General features: G+C 42.7%; 1 protein-coding gene across 2 annotated transcripts in view; it reads left to right on the top strand.

The window, feature by feature from the left end:
• ELAVL1 (ELAV like RNA binding protein 1) overlaps nt 1-6,769 on the top strand; it is a 40,484-nt gene extending 33,715 nt beyond the window's left edge. Inside the window, exons 6-7 of one of the 2 annotated variants that reach the window (XM_059870096.1) lie at nt 4,022-4,135; nt 5,193-6,769. In XM_059870096.1, the coding sequence (XP_059726079.1) occupies nt 4,022-4,135; nt 5,193-5,517 (439 nt within the window). In that variant the 3' untranslated portion in view covers nt 5,518-6,769. The remainder of the gene's footprint in view (nt 1-4,021; nt 4,136-5,192) is intronic. The other variant, XM_059870097.1, reaches the window with a different exon arrangement.
• The last annotated feature ends 12,928 nt before the right edge of the window (nt 6,770-19,697 follow it).

The following is a 19,697-nucleotide window of genomic DNA, read 5'->3' as shown; positions in this document are numbered from 1 at the left end:
GGTGTTCCAAGCCATGTGCAACCTGGCCTGCAACACTTTCAAGGATGGGGCAGACACACAGAGTGTTTCTCTAGGCTTGGAGTGTCACGGTGGGGTTTAAGAGGAAGAAAATGTTGTGTCTCTGTTCCATTCCTGCTACCCTGGAGCTGTGTCCTGCTGGCTGTCTGGGCCCAATGCTTGTCTATCAGCACATGTTGGCTGGCTGGTGCTCCCTGTGGCAGACCTGCTGGTGGGGAAAGAGCTGAAGATTTTGGGGTCCCACAGCCTGGCAGAGGTGGGAGTAGAGCAGTTGTGGTAAGGCCGTGCTTTCAGGAAGACGTTGTGGACACAAGAGCCCCCAGTTGACTTGCAGACACAAGCTCTTCACCTCTGCCTTGTCACAGACTTAGGAGACCTCCAACACTTACTACAAAGCTTCCTTCCCTCAGTCACTCGTGCAGGCAAGTCTATACATGTATGCACAACACTTACACCATGGGGTCATGGAATTAAGGTTGCAAAAGACCTCCAACATCATCAAGTCTGTCCCACAACCCTTTGTATTTTTTTTTAGCTGCAAGTTCTTCTAGTGAGTCTGTCTTCCTTGAAGGATGTTGCACTGAAGGAGTTGTGATTACTCATGCTGTGGTTAAGCTCAGGAACCTGAGTTTGGGCTGAGTCTTGTTTGTTTTGGTAGTGAACAAGACATGATGAATGGATAAGCAGCTTCCACAGAGCCTGCAGTCTATATAAATTAAAGTTGTGATCTCTGCTCCACAGAGGTTGAATATGTAACCTGATATTTTGATTACATTTCATCTCGTTTCATCATAATCCCTGTAAATCCAGGATTAAGCCTTTAGTATCTAATTTGTAATTATTAATTTCCTACAGGTATTTCTCCAACCCTTTGTTTAATGTTCTTTTAATCCTTTTGAGTTCCTGTGGTGTTTATGTCTCACATCAGGAACTGGTCTTAGTCCTGTGTCCCACTGGATTCTGGACTAATTCAAAGACCCAGGCTCTCTGCTTCCATCCAGAGGGAATGATGCCACAGAATGAGGCTGTATCTGGAGGACAGATGAAACATCTGGGGTGGGGGTTTCTTTAGAATGTAAGATTTGTTTACTTAAAGAAAACAGTAGATCTCCAGGTGCTGAACTGTGATGAAATGGAGGGGTTTAGCTCCTGTAGCATGAGGAAGCTGCTCAGGGCCCCTGGAAGACCTATGCTTTTGCAGCTTACCAGAGCTTTCTAGTAGGACAACATTCTTTCAAACCTCAATTATTGCCAGTTCAGCTGATACTGCTTTCAGACTTGTTCAGGGTTGGAGCCAGTTCCCAGTTCATGTAATGGGCATAACTCTACCAGCATCAGCCCATGAGTTCTGCCCTGAATGCCTGGAGGGGACCCATTTCTGATAGTTCTTTGATCCAAGGGGAAATGCAAGAAGACTGTTTAACCCTGTCAGTGATACGGTTGCTCAGACAGCTCCTGTACACCTGCTTGGTATCACTCCAGTGAAATTGTTTAAATTTTCAGTTTTTAGACCAATTTATAATTTGGATGCAGGCTGTGTGTACTGAGTAGAAACCATTTCATCCAGAGTAGTATTTCATCAAAGTTCTGGAAGAATATGGGAGTGAAACCCCAGTTGCTTTTGTTTTTCCTTACGTGGTTGTTTGACCCAACACCCTGATTTTTTTCAGGCTTAGAGCTTGTGTCACTGCGTTCTCAACAAGATTTTTGTTGGCCACAGCAGATCTTTTCTGACAGATCTTCCTGTCAAAGACAGCAGAAAAAGTTGCTTGTCAGAAGGACATTGCCAGTGTAGCTGAGCTCCTGCTCTTTGTGGAGCTATTAAAAAATAAAAAGCTGTTAAGCTCAAGTGCAATGGCAACACAAGCTGGGATTAAAATTAATGTTCCTGCTTATTGGCTTCCCACCTGTGGTGCTGTATAGAACTGTCCTCAGAATGCAGGCAAAAGAGTTCAGCAAAACCAGCACAAAGCTATGTTAGGTTTAGGTTGGATATTAGGGCAAGGTTCTTCCCCCCGAGGGTGCTGGGCACTGCCCAGGCTCCCCAGGGAATGGTCCCAGAGCTCCAGGAGCGTTTGGACTGTGCTCTCAGGGCTGCTCAGGGTGGGGGTGTTGGAGTGCCTGTGCAGGGACAGGGGCTAGGATCAATGATCCCTGTGGGTCCCTTCCAGCTCGGGAGATCCTGTCATTCTATGAAAAGAATTTATAAGACTTGCATAGACTAAAAAGAAACTGCTTTTGTTTTGGAGTGTCATTTCTGAGATTACATCCTCCAGTGAGTTAATCTAATCTCAGGATCTGTTAAACGGAGCAGGCTGTCTGTCTAATGGCAGAGGGAGCAAAAGGTCATTAATAGAAAAAAGAAGCTTATAAAATAAAAAAAGAGTTATGATGGAAAATACACTGTTGTTGATACCTAATGCCCCAAGATGTTGGTGTATTAGGTTTGCATGGCTGGAAGGAACCATCCACAAATAACACTGGCTACAGACTCTTCAGGAGGGTTGAAAAAGCAGTGTGGAGGGGACAGTATAAAAATAACTTCAGCAGAAATGAGGACACCAGCTGTAAGTGTGCTAAGACTCAGATCGTTCAAATTACAATATTAAAGGAATTTTAAAACCACTTTCTCTGAAACATCCTGGATCTCTGCTGGCCTTTGTGTTTGCCATAGTAGGGTGTTCTTTTAAACATCCTTAATAAGTGTAACTTCCTAAAGGTCATCTTAAATTGGCATAGCCACAAAAATCTGTCCTAGTGGAACAGAGAGCTGTGTGTCAGCTGCTCCAGCCCTGCTCGTGCAGGCTGTTACCGTGAGCTGAGTGAGAGATCTGGGGTCCCTCTTGTGCAGAGTGAGAACAGACATTCGTCAGATTAGCTGAATAGTATTTTCTACAGGTTGGGCTGTTTTTGGGGTTTTTTTAAATTACTTTTCTAATCTTTTAGGGGACTTCTTTGGTTTTATCCTGTTTTGTTTGATTTGAGTATTTTAATAAACCTTGTAACATTTTTGTGAGATAAAGCAGGAAGAGAGGACAATCTGTTTGAAGATAAGTGTATCCAAAGAGCAGAGGTACTTGCTATTTTAAATTATTTTGTCTGTAACAAGCATTTAGATTTGTTTTCTTGCATTTAATACCAGTTGCTCTTCTACAACTGATTGCATGGGATTTGCAGTATCATGATATGGTGTTACCTGGGCTCCTGGGCAGAGCCTGAGCCTTTGGAGCAGGCAGGGGCAGAGCTATACTGACTGCTGGAACCAACGTCAGGCAATTCTGAGCTCAGTGGTTTGAGAAGGGATTCAGGACTGGTGATCTGTTGAGATGAAAACTTGACAGATATTAAGATAAATTCATCCTATCAGATTATTACTCACTTGGAAAGAAGCTACAGAACTGAAGGTGTCTGTCAGAACAAGTAAGTGTATCAAGCATGCAAGCACAGGAACGTTTTTATACAAAGCCAAAAGAAATACCAGATGTGTCACCTCTTCATCAGATCATACGGGTTGGTATGTCTCATTCACCTTGTGGTACTTCTAACTGCTTTTTCAGTTTGGCTGTAGTACAAGGCTTCCTAAATTTGTTTTTTTCTTGGGGCTGGCTGTCAGTGAGTTGCTGCAGCTCAGTAGAGTGTCCCCCTGTGCTCCGGGAGCCCCCAGGGCTGCAGAGCAGCAGCGAGGGAGGGATGGAGTGACACTTGCTCTGGGGACAGGAGAGTCCAGGAGCTCAGGTCTTCAAGGGAGCTCTGAGCACCAGAGAGCCTGGGGGAGATGGGCACTGAGTGGTTCTTGTGTGTGAGTGCACAGTATGTGTGTGTGTGAGTGTAAGTGTGCACTGCCATCCCTCTGCTCCCCTCCCTCCCTGTATTCCTCAAGCCCTCCCTCCTCGAGAAAGGCAGCAGCAGCTCCTTGATGCAGGGCAAAAAAGAGTCAGAGGGGAAGCATTTGGCACTTACTGCAGCATTCACTGCCCAGACATCCCTTCCCTGTTTCCTCCAGGTCAGCAGAGAATCAGGATCTGCCACCGCCCTGCTCTTGGCAGAGAGCAGCTCGTGTACCGCTTTTAAGGGGTTTGCAAATCACCAGTGGTACACCTCAATTTGGGAACCCCTGGTATAGTATCATTATATTTCTATGATCACATGACCTCATATTTTTAAATAATAAATAAGCACAAGGGTTCAAAGTGAGTTTTTGACCTTAACTTTCACATTTCCTGGCCTTTGACTGCTTAGCTGTGCAACCCTAATATTGCGCTAAAATATTCAGAAGCTTTGATTTTCTGGAGTGTAGGCCAGAAATAGAATAAAGGGGAAATAGAGATATGGGTTTTAGGGGAAAGGAATTAATACAAAACAAGACATAAAAAGGAGAAGATTTTTTGCTCTTTGTTATGCATGAATCCTGCTGAGGTATTGTGAAGGAGGCAGGATTCAGGAAGAATGAGTAGGTTACTTTAAAAATCCAGTTCAATAAAGTCAGATCTGAGTTTTCCTGGAAAAATTATTAAAACCATCCATACACACTGGAATAATAAAACTGCACTGAGCCTGCTCATGTTGTGTTTGCCTGCACTTGCTGCCTTTGGGTGGAAAGGGAGTAGGTTTTGTTCTGCTTCACAGAAGAAGAAATTAATACATACAATCTCTACTCCTAAGAACCCAGAACACTCATCCCCTGCCCCAGCAAACCCAAAGAAACTCTTTGACTTAGAGTTTCCCAACATGTTCTTTTAGAGGCAAGAAAAGAAGCATGGGATGAAAGAAAGTCTCCTTCTGTGAAATAACTGGGAGATGCCTGGGGGTGTCTGGGGCCTCTGGGGAGGTGCTGCCTGTGCCCCCAAACTCAAGCAGTTCTGCAGCAATGCCCTGGACACTCAGAGCGGCCTGGCTGAGTTCAGGCATCCATCTAGGTCCCCTGGGAAGGTGGTCATGTAATCTTGCCTTGCCTGTTCCTTGCCTATTTCTAAGGATAGTTCCCTGTTGATAAAGCAGTTGGACTACTTAACTTTTTTTTTTCTGGCAGCTGTCAATTTGATTGTCAGTTTGAATGGGGAAATATTTATGTGGCGGTTTTGATGTGCCATGTATAAAATATTCATTCTCAGTTGCTTCCCATTCAAGTTCATTTGCTTAATTGAACACGAAATATTGTGCTTTTTATTTGCTAGGTTCTCTCCTATGGGTGTAGATCACATGAGTGGGCTTTCTGGTGTAAATGTTCCAGGAAACGCATCTTCTGGCTGGTGTATCTTCATCTACAACCTTGGTCAAGATGCTGATGAGGGAATCCTCTGGCAGATGTTTGGCCCCTTTGGTGCGGTTACCAATGTGAAAGTTATTCGAGATTTCAACACCAACAAGTGCAAAGGTTTTGGTTTTGTGACCATGACAAACTATGAAGAAGCTGCAATGGCCATAGCAAGTCTTAATGGCTACCGCCTGGGGGACAAAATCTTACAGGTTTCCTTCAAAACCAACAAGTCCCACAAATAACTTGCTCATGCTTTTTGTATGGAATAGATAATGGAGTGACAGAAGTTGAGACATTTTTGTTAGTGTAAAACTCATTTTGCGCCAATTTTCACAAGTGTTTGTCTTAGTCTAAATGAGAAGTGAAAAGGTTTTATATTCTGGGATGCAACTGACATGTTCAAATGTTTGAAATCCCACAATGTTAGACCAATTTTAAGTTCCTTTAAGTTATTTCATTTAAAACATGTTAAAAATCCCCTGAAATCTTAAGTAGATTGCATTAACTAGATCCTCTGGATGGTGGTAAAATTGAAGCATGCTTTCACTTATGAGACTAACATTTGTTTCATTGAATGTTGTCTGCAAAAACTGGAATTTTCTGAAAAATATCAGGCTGAATTCATTGATTTTTCTTTGGTTTTATGTTGTTCTTCCTACCCATCCCCCTGTCCTTTTGTTCCCCCTCAGTTTCAGTAGTATGGAAGAAAAGTTGAGAAATACTAATGTTTTAGTTGACAGTAAATTGTTTGATAAATTAATATTCATTACTCTGTGTCTAGTTGAGGATCAGGCTTTTTAAAGTCAAGGTCTTGTAAGTAGTAGCATGCCAGCCTAACTTTAACACCATTGAGGAGGTAAGTTGCACACTGAGCAGTGGCCAAGCTGTCCAATTCACAGGTTCTAGAAACGTGACTTTTAAAACCCACTTTGAGAGGAATGGACCAAAGAGTTTCTTTGAAACTCCGGGAAGATTTCAGAGTCAAAATGAAACTCCAAAAAAGCGAGTGTGAATATATGTTGCTACTTTATCAGACTGAATCTCTTCTGTCCAAATATTTAATGCATGGTGCACTACTTACTGGTACATTATAATGCAGCAAGATACTTACTCATTTTCCAAGATCATTGTAGTTGGAATTCCTTTGGCAGTTCTATTTTGTAAAGAAAAACCAGTTATAAACATTTGAGCATTGTATTTCTCGCATCCCTTCTAATGAGTGCTAGTTTTTCTATTTTAATAGGATTTTGTTTTGACAACTAGCTTTACTTACTGAACACTCAGCAGAAAAGTACTTACAACTTGCAAGTTAGATATTAACCAAAAAACCCCTTTGATTTGTAGATTTAAAGATTAATTCCCCAGGTTTTCTGCAGACTGCCTTGAAACTTTGAGTTGTTCTGTTTCTGTTAATTTTCTTTTGCTTTTTTGTGTTTTTTGTTTGTTTTTACTTTTGCATTTAAGAACATTAAATTTGATTTTGTTTTGCTCAAATTTTGTTTTGTTTTTTATTTTCTGTTCTTTTTTTTGCTAAGTATTGCACAAAGTGTCCAGCTTTCAGAGTGCTGTTTAAGGACCTATAGCTCCGCTTTAAGAGAATTTTAGTTTACCGCTTTGACAGATGAGTAGAAGAAAAGAGTTATGAAACAAGCATCACAATAAATCTGTCACATAGAAATGAGAGTCACAGACTGATGGAACCCTCAGGTGTGCTTGGGTAGGAAACTGGGAAGGCTGACCATGCCTGTACACGTGTGTGAGCTGATTTGCACAACTAGAGACTTGGCTCTGGTGTTTATGTAGGTAGGGCCGGTGTGGAAATGAGGTCTGTGGCAGTTTAATGCAGTGTCTCCTTGTTTTGCCTGACTCTCTACCAGCCCCAGAGTCCATTTCCAAACTCGAGAGGCCAGTCCATGCTGCCTGCTCGTCTCATCCCCAGCTGACCTTGCCTTGTGCTTGCCACCATTTGTCCTCTCCTTGTCCTCTCCCTGCCATGTGATCTGCACAGCCTGAGTGCTCCCTCAGCCTCCATATGTGGCTGAGCTGGTGCCCAGCTCCAGGGAGGACCTGTGGGAGCTGCTGCTATTCCTGGACCTGCCCAGGACATATCTAAACCGTACAGATAGGCCTTGGCCCAGTGAGCAGCCGCCTGCTGAGTTTGAGCTTGTGTGCAGTGAATTCAGGTGGGGTTTTTGCCTGTTAAAGCATCCCACCTTGCCTCTCCTGCCAATCTGTTCCCTGCCCATCTCTTGAGATGCTCAGTGCTCGGTGGAACAGGGACTGTGACATGGCAGCCAGGCCACTCCCACCCCCCAAAGCTGCTCTTGGCTGTCAGAGGTTTCCTTCCACCAGTTCATCACCACCCATTTATCACGTCTATGGTTATTTCCTTTCTGCATACAAGGAGAGCTTGGGAAGCATTCTGGGCGTCCTCCCAAGTTAAAGCTGTGTAGTACAGAGAAGTTCTCTTACATGTCCCATCATTGTTGAACCCTGCACTGTCCTGTTCCACAGGAGTGGGCTGTAGTCATTCCCAGTTCCTGTCATTCTCTCTTGCTTTATTCCATTTAAGATAAATTTGCTGCTAAACTGAAATGGTAGTTGCTGGTTTGTCACAATATTTAGCGAGGGTTCAGACTTCCAGCGAGTGACCCCTAAGCATGACTCTATCAGTACTGGTTCCAAGCACACTGGCCATGGCAGCAGCACATTGCTGTGCTGCCAGTTTTGAAAAACCCCCTTCTCTTGAATGCTTTCTGGCATCGCTGTTCCTTTATTTTTCCACTGCTTCCCTATTTTTCCATCTCTCATTCTTTGCTAAGTAAGAAGGAAGTGCAGGATATGGTTTTGTACTGATATTAAAACAATCTCTTTTAGGAAAGGTCTGATTCCAGCTTTCTTTGATAGTTGCTCTGATAATAATTTTCAGGCAATTGGTATGAGCCAAGCACTGCTGCTTGAGTCAGAAAAAGGGGAAAAACTCCTGCTAATATCCAGAGCTAATACCAGAAGTAGTGTATGATCTGTGCTATTCTAACAGTCAATAAAATCTTAGCATAAATAGCTGAAGTCCAGAAAAAATTGTGTATGTATTCTTGATGCTTTTGGTCCTAAACCGAAATGCTTTGGGCATCCAACTAGTAAAGACCAAAAGGAAGCTTCTGGGGGTGGAAATTAAATTCTAACAAGACATCTACCAGGAGTTTTTCTGCCCAAAAGGTAGGAGCAAGTGGTTTCCTCTTCACACTGCTTTGAAGCTCTCACTAGAATAGACCTGTTTCAAGAGAGTTTTTGGCCTCTTAATTTTGTAGGAGTGCTCTGCTTTTTCATCCATCCATTTGATGGAAGCCAGGTGTTTCTGTCAGGTGATGCTTCTATTAGTAAGCACTTACAGGATCTTTGTAGAACCAAAGGCTGTGTCAAAGCAGAGGTCTCACATTGCTCATGAGATTCAGTGGTCTCATTGAGGTAGAGAGTTCTGGAAAGTCTTCATTGCTGGACTAGGATGTGATAGTCAGATTCTGGAGACTGAATTTTTTGGTCTGTACTGTGAGATGTGCTACAGGAACAGCTGAGATGGGAGTGTTTTGGGGCCCTTTAGAGTAGGTTAAGAGTCAGGGACAGCCCCTGGTGTAGGTTCTGAAGGACCAGGTGTAATTTCTGCTGAAAACACAGTTGTTCATGCTGCTGTCTCAGGGTCTCATGTATAGATGCTGAGGGGAGTCACTGCATTTGCTTTCCAGATGTCCACATGAATGGAATTCACCCTGTGCAGAACGCTGGCCATGAGCCTCATCACCTGTGAACCTCCCATTAACCATTAGCAGATAGGGAAATCCCACATAAATATGGAAGAGGAATCTCTGTATGTGCTTGGTGTGAGCTGGCAAAGGCACATGCAGATCTTTCAGGTGAGGGGATGGCAACACCAGAAATCCAGATGTGAGCAGAACCGGAGCAGCTCAGTGTGTTCAGTTCTCAGTGATTCTCTGTTAGGTGGTGTCTGTGCACTGAAGTGTTGGATTTATTTTATTTTATTCTTCAAGCTGCATTATCATAAAATTTGGTTTACCTGAGCTGCTCCACTCTTCTGTCAGAGATTGGCCAATGGAGTTACTGTTGCCTCTGGAGCCTTCCTCTGCCAGCCCCTCCATCTGTTCTAGCTCTGGGACTGGGAAAGGCTTCAGGATCCAGCTCTTAGGGTGAGGGAAGAAGTCAGATCACCACAGTGGTGTGTGTGGCCACACAGCTTTTTCTTCCATTTGCTTGGATATGTTTTTTGTACATCTGTATCATGTGAGTATGAAAACCATGGAAAATCCAGAGACAAGTCACTGGAGCAGGATAAATTGTCACCGCAGTGAACACTGCTTGGTCAGTGTGTGGTCACTTGCCCTTGTCCAGATGACCAAAGGGTGTTTGCATGGAGAGGACACCTATTTTTATAGGGGAATTGAACATTGCAGTAATGTTATTTATACAAAGCAGTTAAAAATCTTTTTAAAATGTTTTTAAAAACACTTGGTATCATTTATAGAAAGAATATCCAGCAGTCAAAACCAAAATGATGAACTAACTGTAAAGGTGATCCATTATTTTAAGGCTGAGTTTGGAAAATGAATAGTCCTTAAGGTCCTTCAACATTTGTTAAAAGTCTGTGTTGCTTTAATGTTCTGGGTAAGGTCAATAAAGTAGAAATTCTTCAAATATTTCAGGAGAGATTTTTTTCCAGTGCATTTTAAATGGCAATAACTTAAGTTCCTTTTTGGATATATGCTTTAAAAAAACAAACTTGGAGAATGTCCCCATGTTTACTTATCTAAATCAATATACAGGTCATATGATAAACTGTTTATTCAAAGTAGCTCCTCTGATAGCTTTGCCTGCAGAAGGTTAGAGTTTGTGGGAGGTTTTTAGCACACAGCTCTTGTGAGCTGCTGGTAGCCTGGTTCAATCAAATAAACATGGAGCAGTTTGTCTGGAGACTGCCTCTATCAGAAGGTCACCCTATTTTTTTATTTCCATAATGAAGAAATGTGTCCTTTATAACTCTGTCGATGAAGCACCTTATTGTTACATTTCTACATTTAGGCATCTACAAATAGCTTTAGAGGGAAGGGACCAAATCCACCTTTAGCATAAAGAAACACTGATCCCTTGAGCTCTCTGAGAGGAGCTGCACTTGTGTTTTGTCTTTTTCTCATTTTGTTTTTATTTCCCAAGAGAGGAGTTTGTCACCTGAGGTATTTTAATCTCTATTTGGAAGCAGGAGAGTCTTTTTGTGCCTTCGGCAAGTTCCTCTAATGTAGCTCTGCACTTCTCAAGGTTGGCTGCTCAGCACAGTAGAATGGATAAATCCAGAGCTCAAGAGGCCAGTGGTTATTTTCTCTGATTGTTGTATTTATTATTACTGGGTTTCTTCTTATAATATAAAAAATGAAAAAATGTGGAGTTCATAAAAAGGGTCTCAGTTCCCTCCCTCTCGCTTGGAAGAGGTGGTGCCTCCATGACAACCAGTGGATTGAAAATCACCGGTCATTTCTGAGCGGCCGCTCGTAGGTTGATCAGGTACGGCGTCATTTCAGTGCTTGCTGTTTGTAGCAGTCTCATGTAGTCAAACAAAACCAAACTCAAAGTGTTATTTTCTCATCCTGCATGATTTAAAACCAGTCCAAGTCTTTATGATCTCTAAAGCATAACTCACCACCCCATGGGTGGGTTTGACATTCAGCTCTGGAGATTCCTTCTAGATCACACTTGATCCAACAGCAAAAAAGGTTTAGAAATATTTTTCTGTTGAGTGGAGTTTTCAGCACTGAAATTGTCTTTTGTTGCTAATGATTTGAAAACAGTAATGGTAGAACTGCCACCTGAAACCTTGGAAAATTGCTTCTGTGTTCACATTTTAGAATCTCAATGTTCTCCTACTGTTGTTCCTTATTTCTGAACATTTTTGAGCAAGTTTTTAGTGGTATGGATGAGCTTTTTCACTTGGTCATTGAGAAGAAAATGACTTGAGACATTTGAAACATAAGTTGGGATAAACCTTTATTTGATGAGTAATTTGAATAATACTGTACTTCTAGTCTTTTTATTGATTTCCTTTCCTTTAACTTATGTAATCTTTTGTTTATAAATTAATCTGTTTGTGGGACAGAAGGTTTTATCAATTGCTTTCCATACTGTACAGTATATGGTTATACATTTTGTATATTTAGTGTGTTTTTAAGTTATTGATTTGTTTTATATCAAATAATTTATTTTTCAGGTACCATTTTCATTTAAACTTTGTTTTTACATGGGTTTACTTTAAATAAAGTATGACACTGCTTTCCAAATGTCTAAAATGAAGTTGAATCCCATTGTGTTATTTTGAGATGATTTATGTAAATTAACTTATTTTAGAAATAACTGCAGAAATGTACCAAGTTCATACTTTGGTTGTGCTTCAATTCAAGTGCTTGGAAATTCTCTGCAATGATTTTTGAGCAGTTTGAAAAAATTGAGTTTTCATATTGAAACAGTTCAAAGATTTGTTGATGAAGCAGCAGTTTTGTAGAATCCTGTGGATGGAGTTATGAACATTGTTTTCTATATGGATTTTCAAAATTAAATGAAACAACTCATAGATATTTTACACTGGTGTTAAGACTTCAATGACATTATCTGTGTTAATAGTGCAAAGGAGTTTTTGTACTTTTGCCTCATGTTCGTGGCTGGTTTTGTTGAGCACTTGTTTGGAACATACTTGGGATGCTTTTACTTGAACCCTGTTGAAGGGTGATGTACTTCAAAATAGAATTAGGCTTTTACTTAATTGTTCATATTTTGTCTTTTTTTCCCTGCAGGAATTGGATTATTATTGTGCAGTTTGGAATTTGACATGTTTTCAGAAGAATCTGAACTGTGTTCAGGAATAGGCCAATCAAGGTTTCTCTACTAAAGATTTTGTCACTTTTGGCCTTGTTAGAAAGATGGAATTAAAATAAGGGGCTCAGTTTCGGTTTTATTTTTCAGGGGGAAAAAGTTGTTGTCTTTATCTTACATTTTTCTTCCTGATTAAACCAAACCCAAAGCCCAGCTATACTGTTATTTAGAAATGTGTGTGGAACTTCTTCAGGGAGCTCCTGGGGAAACACCTAATGTTGGCCCATTGGAGGTTTAGATTGGATGAAGATTTTATGCAGGTTGTGCCAGGGTTGTCAAGCCCTGGCGCAGGCTGCCCAGGGAGGTGGGGAGTCCCCATCCCTGGAAGTGTTCCAGAACCACATGGCTGTGGGATGGGGGTCATGGGTCAGTGGTGAGCACGGTGGTGCTGCCAGCTTGGTGGTTAGGCTTGATTGCCTTAGAGGGTTTTTCCAACCTAACAGCTGTGATTCTGTGAGAAGGGACCATCAGTGCAGGTCAGGCTCCCTGGTTCCTTGGGTGAGGCTGGGGCAGGACAGACACCCCAGGTCAAACCCTGAGGGAGGTTCTGTAAGGGGCGTTTTCCAGAAATGCTTTGGAGAGCAAGTCCTTTTGGCTGAAGGATCACATATAACCCTGCTGGCTCTGCACAGACTGACTTCCAGTCTTAGTCCTTTCTTCACCAAAACAAACTTTTAGTTTTGGTGAGCTGAACGCTGTTCTGCTGCGTTTCAGCAGGTGCCTCCTGTCCTTTAGTCACAGATGTAATCCCTCTGAGAGCTGGGCTAGTTGTACCTTTGACACGTTGCCTCTGATTTTTCTCTTAAAGACTTACTGAGAAAAGTGATGTAAAGTAAGAGATATAGGTAGTGTTTTATGTATGATGTCACAGAATGTGTGGCAGTTCTGCCTCAGCTCAGGATCTCTTCCAACTCAGGAGTTTTTAGATTTGCAGTTACATTTTCTGTGATGGGAATTTCTCAGTTCAGGACTGTTCACCATATGGAATTATTTGTTGAGCTAAATTGGTAAAGAGCAGAATTGAGAGTTTCTGTTCCTACCATTTTATCAGTAGATTGTTGAATGTAGCAGCATCTGATGTATTCAGGAGTGCTTTATCAGGATTTAGACCTTTCCTGGGTTTTCCTTAGCGTGGAGCTGGAACACCTTCTCAATTTTTGCTCCCACCAGAGTTCATCCCGTGTGGTTCACTTTGCTCATGTTTATTTTGACCACTATGGTATTTTCCATATTTTTCTTTTATGAAAAATCATGAGGGAAAAAATATATTAAATTCGAAAAAGCTTAATAACAGACATGGCCATGTGAAGTTCTAGCCCCTCAGAAATAGCTCTTTTTTTAAAAGCAAACCAAAAAAGTTTGTGTAGGCCCATTAACACCCAGACAGGGACTCTGGTTTTTGCAGAATTCCTGGCAGACTCCCTGGCTTTTGACAGTTCCCCTTCTTTGCTTTGCTCTTACGGTATCCTGCTTCCAAATTTCACCTCCTTCATTTCCAGAACAGTGAAAGAAGGAGGGGGGGAAGAAAAAAATGTGTTAAACTGATATGTCAGAGAAGGATGTCTGAACCCTTTTTCTCTGTATTTCCTATCCTTAAAAAAAAAAAGGGAAGACTATGACTGTAAGAAGTGTCCTGGGTCATGCTGACAGTACACGTGCTCCGGATTCTGTCCTGGCAGTGGCAGTGAGCAGCTATTTAAGGAAAGCCTGGCTGCCTTCTCCCCCTCCTTCATTCCCCTTCCCTTGTGCTTCCCCAGCTCAGTGTCAGGGGGGCCCTAAATACCACCTCTTCTTTAGAATCCTGATTTTTGAAACTGCCTTTCTTTTCCCTAAACTGTCCTCTGCTTCATCTGTACTGACAGCAGGAAGAGGAAGTGGAGCATTTGGGAGTGGTTTAATGCATGGGTGTTATTTGAGCAGCTGAATGAAGGTGAATAAATCACAATGTTTCACTCTTTGCACTGTGACACCCTTCCTTTTTTTGTCTTTTTTTTTTTTAAGTGTTTATGTATAGAAACAGTGATGAGCAAAATGGGACTCTGAACCGAAGTTTGTCAGAACATAACTTGTACTGACATCTCATTAGCAAATAATTCTTCATTGCATCAAAATTAATTTAAACCAAATTTGGCACAGATAAAATACAGACTTTATTTGAATTTAAAGAGTGGTTTATAACATTCTGAAGGTTGACCTGTCCAGAATGAATTGACTTCTCCCTGCAGGGCTGGAGCTCCATGCTTACAAAGGAGCCTGTGCTCAAACTAGAGCTTACAAAGAACTGAGTTTAATAAAAGTAAGTTTGAGGCTTCCTGTTTTCTCAGTGTAGGGATCAGAGGAGCTGTTAGACCTATTTTAACAAACCTTTTAAACCTAGTGTTTGAATGTGTTGGAACAGATTCTGCCCCAAGAGAAAGCTCATAGAGGAGAGCAGAGCAGGAGTGGTTTGGCTTGGGAGCAGAGTTGGGGCAGTGTGAGCAGTGCTGAGCTGCTTCCTGCCATGGGCTCCAGCTCTGCTGTCATGGGAGGAGGCACTGGCAGGACTCCAAGGCTGTCTTGCAGCCCATGAACAGCTGTGGTAAGTATCTTGTGCTTCTCAGTCCTTGCACAGAGGGGTTTGGTCTTGGTCTAACCAGTCTTGCAGAATTTGTGATTAAACACTTTTGTGACCATGCATCCTGCTTTACCTTTCTGTCCCAGCTTGTTCCTTCTGCTTTTCATCTATCAAGAGACACAGTGCATATACATTTGTATGTGTGTGTACACACACATGTAATACCTTTGTGTAATAAAACATGTGTAGACTGGAATTATTCATTTACAGTAGGTACACATAGCTGTCAGTGGTGTGTTACTGTCTCTGCTGTATAGGTGCTATATATAGCACATGTGGAATGGCACATCTGCACTGTCCCACATCCTGCACAATGCAGAGATGTATGTCCTTGAAAATACAAGATTGTGTGAGGCTTTCTAAGGCGTTGGTCACAACTCTACTGTGATGTGAGGAGCAAGCTATGGAGGTTTAAGAAAATTAATGCCCATCTTAGAGAGAATTTAACATCCACATTTTTCTAACTCTGGAAAACTGCCCTATCTGTATGTTGTGTCTCGGTGTTTTTCAGCAGTGGTCCTGTACTGTACCATATCACTGCTGCTCAGGGAGCACCTCTCATTCCCTTCTCCCTGTGAGATACAGTGTTGTCACTCTGTGGGAGTCAGTGACTTCAGAAATCAGTGATTATGTTTAAAGCTACCTTTACTCTGTATTTCTCCCTTTCTGTTTTTACTATATTCCATGGGTCTTAATGTTTTAATCTTTTCTTACTGCAGGAATGGAGGAAGGAAGACAGTTCAGCTGCAAGGAGGACTGTGGTTCTAGAGAGATGGCAGTGGCTGAACTGCTCATGCCACGGCACACGGCACGACAGCCTGGGCTGCATTGCCAGGCCCTTCTGCCCCCATCACTGGATTCCTGGAGGGTCATCGGGGCTGCTCATGCTTTTTTAGATAAAACATGGCAAAGCTTTGTTCCAGTGTGTTCAGAGCTGCTTTTCTGAACAACACAAAGTTCAGGTTTGAGGTTTGACTCATTGTGATGTCTGTGCCTTGTTTAGTCACTCAGGTAGCTCATAAAGACTTGCACCAGGTGTTTTAATTCCTGGGCAGTGGTGCCTCTAACACTGTAATAGTTTCTGGAACATTCTGGCTGCCCTGATTTGCCTTTTATCTTACTTCAACATAGTGATGCTCAAAGGCAGAACAAGAGCTGTACGATGGAAACTGGTTGAGAAGCTTTGTGCTTCTGTTCTGATCTTGGTGCTCTGTGCTCAGCTGGGCACATGAGAGCCTCATGTCCTGTTGGACTGCTTGGGGCCTTGAAGAATGAATGTTTGCAATGGAATATTTGCCCTTATTTTATTCTTTCCATTTTCATATGACAAATCTTGATGTTACAGAAGAACATCTCTAATGTCCACTCCGTGGAATTGGATGTCCAGCTTCTTTGTCATTTTCGATTCTGGGATTGGGTGAGGGAATAATGAGAGCTGCTTGTATCCAAGAAGGAATAAAACAAGAAAAGGACAGACTTGTTGAATTGGTGAGATTAAGGCAGCCTGGTGTAATTTGTGAAACGTGACAGGAAGGATCCCTGTTGGGAGCGTTGAGGTCAGCATGGGGTAGGGAATTGATTGATAGGAACTGTGTCAGCCCTTTGCTCAGTGAGGATGGTGAACAGCATCAAGTCCTGACAGAAGGTTTGCTTAATTTGCTGCACAAACAAAAGGAGGGAAAGAGGTGTGATGTCTTAACGTGATTTTGCTCAGAAATACTTTGGCATTTGGTCCTACACCTGGGAGGCAGTGGGGCATATGCTGCTGACTGAGGTGTCAGCTGGGCACTGTCCATCTGCTGTTCCTTATTGGAGATGGAGGAGGAATTCCTTGCAATGGGTGCATTTTCATCCTGTGTGAAAGCTTAATAGGTTATTAAAATAATGTTACATGGTACATCTTCATAAATGTTTTTGTATTAGAAGATTTTAGATACTGAGGTCTAAAAAAACCCCCATAATCATAAGTATCATCAAATGTCTTTGAAGATGTAACTAGGGCTCCAGAGGTGAGCTCTGGATATGTTTTAGGTGCTGGTGTTGCTCCAGTGTCCAGCATCTTATACCAACCAACGTTCCACCGTCATCTTACTTGTGCTATAAAACTGTTGGTAGGCATTTCTTTAGTTAAAGGAAAGATAAGTCTTGCCAGTGGTTCCTTTAAACCTGGATCAGCTCTTGGATCTGGTTCCCCTATAGTCCCCATTCCAGCAATGCTAAGGGGGCAATTAAAGGGTTGGGATCAGGCTGTGTAATGTGGCACTTATATCAAAAAGTGCACTGGATTGTGCTTGGGGTCAGCTGGGGACTCATGAAAACATCAGGAATTAATTATTCTGAAAAGCCAGTTAGACTAGAGTGTGGACTGTGGATGTGAAGGACAGTCCTTGGAGTCACTTCTTATTCAAAACTGTTGGTGCAATCATCAGTCCGTGTACCTGGCAAAAGCCAAAAAACCCGCACTGGCAAAAATCCAATCCAAGCTATTAAAATCACAGTAAATGGAGTAGTGGAGGACTGATGAGAAACCAAAGTCCTTCTAAAAGGTCAGGAAGGAGATGAGCTATTTGTAAGCTGTAAAGTGGGGAAGGAAGCAGCTCCATGTTCAGCCAAAGGGAGAATGTGGCATGTTCGTTACAGAAGGTGGGGCAGTGGAAGGGCAAGGACCTGCAAGGTATTGGCCATGCTAAAACCAGGAGAGATGTGATCTTGAACAGGCAGGAAGTACAGTAACTTGTCCCTCCTGGCAGTGTCTCGTGTGGAAAATCACACATCACAGACAAATGTGTATTAGGGGTGTATAGCATGGGCTGGTACACCCCTGTTAAACTGATCCCTGTGCTTCACCATTAGACAGGACACTTATCCCTGCAAAGTGCTGAAGTAGGGAATGAAGGCTGTGGCAACTTCTTCCAAGGGGCTCTGAACTGAGGAGGCTCCATCCCACCAAGGCATGGTCAAAAAAATGTCTAAAGCCATATGCTTCATATTCTGAATAACAAAATTTAAAGATACAGACCTAAATGAAAATGTTCAAATTCATTTTGTCACAGAAGAATTAATTTAGTAAGTTACTTTGAGAATAGTAAGTAAATAGATTTTTGAAATTCAGTAACTCCCATTTACATGGACTTTTGTAAAGCATTTTACATGGTATTGCATACCACTAAATAAACTTTGGTAGTTACAAATACAGGAAATTTAGGGTGAGAGTTGCTTTAAAGAAGGAAGGCAGCATGGAAGGGTTAGCAGGAGGTTTTCAGCTGGTGAAATATTTCCCAGATCTTTGGGATGCATTTTCAGCATTTACCTATATTGAAGTATCACATATGTGCTATGGCATCCTCTGCTGGAAATTGTGGAGAGATGCTGTAGCTCTTCCCTGACTTCCCCATTCTCACTCTGCTGTATGAGGAGAGGTTTTGGAGAGGCAGAAGGAGTGTAAATGCTCTGGCCCGGAGCGTGGGTTGGGTGTGATGCAGAGTGCACAGACAAGTTCAGGAGCCAGGAGCTACAACATGGGTAACAGGGATGTGGGACACAGCTGTGACAGGGAGTAGTGGATGCAAATTGTTCAGGGCCTGTGGGAGTAGGAGAGTCCATGTGAGTCTTGTAGGCTCAGTCATGTGCTTTGTAGCAACTTGTAACACAGGACTGAAGCTCTCCAGAAGAGCTTCTTGCTGGGGTAGTTCATTTACATCTGTGTGTGCTACCAGTGTGTATCCTTTGGCTGGGAAATGCTTTGATTGGGAAATCCTTCCAGGACAGGATCTGGCAGTCTACTGGCAATATTGTCACTTGTTTATTTATGAAAATGCAGTGGAAGGCTGTTGATGAGAAGTTCAAAATCTCAATGCATCTGTTGTTCAGGAGTTGGTGACACAGGTGACATGGGAGGCTCAGAAAGGGCAAATAGTGAATTCTTTCTCCCAAAGAAGCTGAAGTAGAGAAGCTTTTTGGATGTCCCGTTCCCAGGTGGAGCATGTGGCACTGCTGGTGGGCTCTTTTTGCTTATGAGGAAATAGATGGAGAGGCCCGAACCTTGTGATATGTGTTTGTGCTGAACTGAGCCATCTTGGCTTGCTTATTGTGACAGGGAACCAGCTGAGCAATTTGGTCGTTTTCCTTATGGGGATGGGAGATGAGGGAAGTGAGTGTGTTGTGTAGGCTAATGATGCAGTGATGAGAATGAATTGTGCACACCAGAACCTGCTGTTGACAACTTTGACCAGCTCAACACGTTTCTCAGGTGAAGTCAGTGCTGGCTCTGCGGTGATGATGCACGCGGCTGTTTGCTGTCCAGAGCCAGCCAGGGACTTGTGGGGCTTGTCACTGAATCAAATCCTCCTCAGAGCAATCTTTGCAATCCTGGGTTAAAGCAGCGTGTTCCTGGTGGTTGCAGGGGAAATCTAGCTGAGGGGTGGTTCAGAGCAGGTGAAGTCATGTGGCTGTTGGTGCTGGCAGCAGTGGATGTTGCTGGTGGGTGCTTTTTCTTTTCAGCTGTGTTTGAGTGCTTGAGGGTGTGATGGCCAACAGAAGAGGAGTCCTGATTGTTCATATCTGCCCATTTTCAGGGTTCTTGTGTCTCTGGTTGTTCTATATCTGCCAATATTGGGGGATTTAATGCCCCAGTAGAGCTGTTGCGGGGATGCGTGGTGTTCACCCTGAGCAGTGGGACTCACCAGGTTGTTCATGTTCTCTGCTTCTTGGCTGTGTCACTGCTGAGACTTACCTTGGCTCCTGCCTTTGCTGGATCATGAGGGGAAAGGCAGGTTTTATGACTGTGTCTTCAAAAGGTGAAAGAATTCAGGTCCATAAGTGAACCCAGAGCCTGAGCACTTCCCTGTTTGTTCGGTTTGCACCTGGTTGGAAAGGTGAGAG

This window comes from Haemorhous mexicanus, chromosome 29 (assembly GCF_027477595.1).
Source record: "Haemorhous mexicanus isolate bHaeMex1 chromosome 29, bHaeMex1.pri, whole genome shotgun sequence".
Lineage (NCBI taxonomy): Eukaryota > Metazoa > Chordata > Aves > Passeriformes > Fringillidae > Haemorhous > Haemorhous mexicanus.
Note: the sequence above shows the minus strand (reverse complement) of the source record. Positions and strands in the feature narration are given on the sequence as shown.